The sequence below is a fragment of the Typopeltis vanoorti genome, chromosome 16 (genome assembly GCF_054136105.1).
Source record: "Typopeltis vanoorti isolate ZY-2024b chromosome 16, IOZ_Tvanoo_1.0, whole genome shotgun sequence".
Lineage (NCBI taxonomy): Eukaryota > Metazoa > Arthropoda > Arachnida > Uropygi > Thelyphonidae > Typopeltis > Typopeltis vanoorti.
The window spans coordinates 34182462-34187610 of record NC_143564.1 but is presented as its reverse complement, the minus strand read 5'-3'; the positions used below and the strand labels follow the sequence as shown (position 1 = coordinate 34187610).

At 37.2% G+C, this 5149-nt stretch overlaps 1 protein-coding gene across 2 annotated transcripts; it reads right to left on the bottom strand.

The window, feature by feature from the left end:
• Nucleotides 1–554: 554 nt before the first annotated feature.
• LOC150097940 (uncharacterized) lies at nucleotides 555–4301 on the bottom strand. 2 transcript variants are annotated; one of them, XM_090406524.1, is made up of 3 exons: nucleotides 4183–4301; nucleotides 1690–2333; nucleotides 555–765 (listed from the first exon to the last, which is right to left on the bottom strand). In XM_090406524.1, exons 1-2 carry the CDS (start codon nucleotides 4192–4194, stop codon nucleotides 1698–1700), a joined length of 648 nt encoding a protein of 215 aa, XP_090262650.1. In that variant the 5' UTR covers nucleotides 4195–4301; the 3' UTR covers nucleotides 555–765; nucleotides 1690–1697. The 2 variants fall into 2 exon arrangements, 1 of the variants encoding a protein (XP_090262650.1); XR_016549603.1 differs by lacking the exons at nucleotides 1690–2333; nucleotides 4183–4301 and adding an exon at nucleotides 855–1202.
• Nucleotides 4302–5149: the final 848 nt, after the last annotated feature.

Below are 5149 nucleotides of genomic sequence, written 5' to 3'. Positions count from 1 at the left end.
CGAATACAACTTCTCAGCTAGTCAAAAGACATTACTAGGGTTCCTTCCTAACCATTCACTGTGTTATAGATTTTGCAATATTCTAGTGTGTGGAGTTTAATGTAGAAGTTCACTCTGAATTTTATCCCCCCCCCCACAAAAAAATTGTAAATATTTATTCCTTATAAAGGAATAAGGACGTGCGAATATATATATATATATATATATATATATATATATATATATATATATCAGAGATATATATATATCAGAGATGGCATGGGTATATGATACCGCGTCTTTCATATACCCATGATACACCTTTTAGTGGGTGGGATTCATATGGAAACAGCTAACACGTAGTTTTGAAAAAATGAATGGTTATGTCTCGTAGTGCTGCGTTTTAATTTTTCATACCATGTATGTGTTAACCCATTTAAATCCGGTTTACTTAAAGCTCAGATTTCAGTGGTCAAATCCAGTTTTATTTATTTATTTATTATTATTATTTTTAAACTGAAGTCGTCCCACTTCTCTAATGACTATCAGAAATGCAAAATAACTCAATTCCGGTGTTCTGGGGAGTTATCGAGGTCATGTAACATGTTGAGAGAAGAAAAGGAATACAAAGCAAATATTTTTATTGCCCATTTACACAAGTCGGAAAAGAATAAATATAAATTACATAAACAATACTTCCAAAGTATTTCAATGCTACATCTTGGATGGTCGTACCCTGAGTTGATCTTCGCAGATAAGTCCGTAGACGATAGGTGGGGAATATACCTGAAAAAAATAAAGAGAAAATTATCACAGCTTAAACCTGATATAACTAAGTAGTGAATAACATGCATTTTGACTTCTGCTATACTTGCCATTAAAGTAATGTGAGTGCTAATTCAGATACTTCGTGTAATCGGAGTTGTCTTAAAACTAATTTTGAAAAGTCCACTATTGTCATCGGTAATTTTTGGAATAGGAAACGAACTTAAACGGAACAAATTCTGTTTTGGAGTTGATTCGAACTTCTTTCTAGCAAGTGATATCAGCACTTGAAACTCAGTTTTACTGCTTCATCTTATTCATGACTTATCGCAGCATTTGATAAAAATGAGACTGGGTCTCTTAAGCGTAGAGCAATTTTACATAAAAAACTAAATTTATCACACAATGGGAATATTTTGATACTCCACGAAATACACTGAATCCTGAATCATTTTATCTCAAAGTGGCGTAAAAATGGATATGAACGTGGCATGTTTCCACGACATCCAGAACCATTCATCTTGTTTGCGACTATTCAATTAACCTGACTCAACTGCACTTACAGTCAGTCAAAGTGTTGCATCTTCTCTCATCATACCAAACTATTATCCATGCCACGTGCTTTTCTCTAGTTGTGCAACTTCTTTAGCCTTGAAGCCTTATCTAATACAAAACTTGACCTTCTACACGAACGGGTACAAAGTCAAGTAGTTGCTGTAAATAACAGCAGTTTGGGGGTCTAACAATTAAGCCAACAGATTTAAGAATGAAAAACTTGGACATTAGTAGTAAAGCGACCTAGTATCGCCAGTCAGTGCAAAGATAAAAGAACTGATAAAGAGTTTTATTTTGAGTAACTATTGGCATATTTCTATCCAACTTAATATTAGGTATACATTCCTAAACAGCGAATAAAGAATATTTGTAGAGAATTGTGGGCCTTACCTGATAGTTTAGTGATGAACATAATCATGCACTGGGGCATAGCTGTATCCATACACGGGAGAATAGCTGTATACGGGAACGTAAGCCACCTTTTCTACTTTCTGGCCACCTTGTTTTCCATAGGATGAACTCTCATGACCTCTTCTACCGTAGCCATACTTGCCATATTTGTCATGTGCACCGTAGCGGTTTCGGCCGTGCTTTCCATAGCTGCCGACGTTGTGGTGACCGGAGCTGTCGTGAACACCATATCGACTTCCATGGGCGTCTCTTTGATCGGAGATATCGTGTTCTTTTGTTTCCCTGTCGTAAGCGTACGATTTCTCATAGCCGTAACCTCGATCACGAGAATAAGAGCCGCGGTTACGATATAACCCTTGATGACCGCCCTGATCGCCATAAGCGTTGTGAACTCTGTGACCTCCTAGATTGTGCTGAGCACCAGCTGAATAAGCCTGGTCTCCGTACTGTCCCTGCTGGCCATACGAACCGTAACCATAGTCTTTGTGACCGCTCTCACGGTTGCCATGCTCGCCATATTCTCCTACGTCATGGTCTGCTACCACAACAACTGGTTGAGACTCCGCCACTTGGAGGTCATTCTCCTGAGAGTGAGCGACTAGGAAACACAAGGCGCTGATCAACTGTTTGAAAAAAAAAAAAAAAAAAAAAATACAATACATGAAGCATGATATTTAAAAATAAGTTCTAAGAAATGTGGACTTGAATAACATGATTGAATAACCTAAGCCTTAAACGATATTGCTCACAAAATACAAACAAATAGTACTTTATTTTTAGGGAGGTTTAAAGCAGTGCCAGACTTTGCATTTCTTGTATGTATAACTCGGCAAATATGTTTTGGAAGAACAACTGTTCTTCAGATCGTGGCTTTGATTTTCAACTGGAGAAGAATATATGCGTGGGTACATAACCGGGAATGGGGGGGGGGAATGGAAAGGATAAGACATCGTAGCCATGGATACTCCAAATATTTGTCATTGAGTTCAAGTTTTTAATTTGGAAATTTAACAAATGTTTCGAATTATATAGCCAGAAACTATTGAAAAAAAAAAAGTTTGATTTTATAAAGGAAATTCGAGTATTTTATCCTCGAATTTTATCCTATTTGAGCCCAATTCACTGCTTATTGGAGGCTTCAAAGTCGTTTGCAGTTCCATATTTGGTCTCTTCAGGAGAAAAACTTAAAATGGTCTAACTCCCTTCTATATTATGCAGAGCACCTTTAACCCTTGTCTTTTTCCAAGACCAGGTAGAATCTATTTTCTATCCTTCACTGATAGACCAAAGTATCAGTGAACCAACGCTTTTGAGAACTACAATAGACAACTGCCACCATCTCGTGGTCCCAAGCCTTAACACTCGTATTGTCTGTAATAGTGAGTTCTAAGGTCGATTTTTGAAATTGGGGTTAAATGCTTAAGTTTTTAATTCCAGAATTCATCTGGAGAAATAAAAAAATTTTATTTGCCCATGCCAGAGATCGACTAACTTGGGAGCCTGCCAAAGAAAGGCCTAGAAAAATTAATCAGCGACTAGAATCCACCTATAACGGATTATAGGTTATATTATGAAAACACACACACACACACACACACACACACGTGTGTGTGTGTGTGTGTGTGTGTTTTCATGCCTGTTTTCGTGGGATGAAAACATCCGCATTTCCAGGAGGAAAAAACTTTCCACCTCCCTAAGAGACTAGCTGACTCACCGTCTGTTGAAAAATCCGTTATAAAAAAGACTCTTCCCTCTAGATGGGATTCGAACCCAGGTCTTTGAGCCTATTGCTGACTATCTTTTGAAAATAGGAAGTCAGCCCTATGGAAGCAAACTCCATTTCCACAAGGCTACAGATACCTGCAGATTGTGTAAAAAAAAATAAAAATAAGCCCATTACCTCATTGGGTTTTGGGAGTGAGGCCTTCTGCTAGAAGAAATGGTAGGGTCACAGATGTCCTTTCCACAGTTTTTGGGATAGTCAGAAACACCCATGGCAGGATTCGAATCCGCAGCCTTATGTCTGGAGAGAGGATACGATAATCAATCGGTCAACCAAGCCGGCACAAGCACTTGAAATAGGTTAAATCGCATTTTTAATATATTCCCCTTTCAAATGAACGTAGGAGAAAAAAATACAAGAACATCAGTTAGGTATTGAATGAAAGATTTCTATTTGGGCGTTTGTTCCTGCTGTTTTCACAAAACAGGCAGTAAATTACCGATGACAAAAATAGTATTTTGATTAGATTAATTAAAATCGTTTTATGCTTATTCCAGGATGCTGAAAAAATTAACGTAATGGTGTTTAAAAAGCAAAGATGAAAATCTCCTATGAATGCATTTTTGAAATTGGTAGTTTTAGTCAATAAAACAAATCAAATCGAGAGAAAGCCATTAAATAAAATCTAAATCGTACATCAGTATTATTCCTAAGATATCAGCTAATGTTAGTAGCCTATTGGGACTCACCAAAGTCTTCATTGCTGAAGGTGGAGACTTATGGCTAATCTAACTTGGTGCAGAACCTTTTATATACTCATTGATCAGTTCATATTACGAAAGGAAAGAAGAAAGAATGCCGATGTAGCTAAGCAGAATCTCTGTACTTCCAAGATTGTCGACCTCTCCAGTGACCTCCACTCACGCGTTGCTCCCTGAACCACTTTCCGCATCTCCATATACTCACACTGCTTACCGTGAAGAGAGCCTTGGCACGAAAGTAGGGCATTATGTGGTCGAATATCCTTTGTAATATATTTCTGCATTAGATAAAGTGATTCTACCAAGGGCAACTCTACCAATTTCACTAATGTGGGTGTAGTTGGTGTTCAATCGAAGTAACATACCTGTAGGGCCAAAAACAAATAATGAACATAAGCCACGTGGAAAACCCATCCAGAACTGGGAAATTGAGATGCTTTTAGATTATTCATGTTGGCTGTAAAACATTAAGTCGAGATGTTTTTATAATAGATGACAACAGATAATCTAAGCCTGTTGTCCTAATTAATATGTATGCAACATACGATTCATACTGTTTTTACAATTTCAAATAAACCTGTCTGTCTGGTTTGCCTCTTCTATTTGCTACATTCTTTTGAATATTTGCTAGTCAAATGTTTTTAATGTCTGAAATATGTGTTCCATGCGTTCTGGTGGAGGGGGAGGTTAGCATTCGCAATGAGAAATACATGAAAGGGTAGCATTGCAAGAGATGAAAGGAATGGGGAATGTCCTCTGAGATCTCAGCCGAAATTAAATTTTCATTTATATTATTTGCTCAAAAGAAGGTAACTTTTTAAAGTCGGTTTAATCTCATGCGATGACTGGAGGAATTTTTTGCAGAGTTCCTTTTTTTTATATATATATATATACCGGGTTTTAAATAAATAGTTAAACAGATGAAGTGTTTTTTCAGAGATTTTCCCCCATAAAA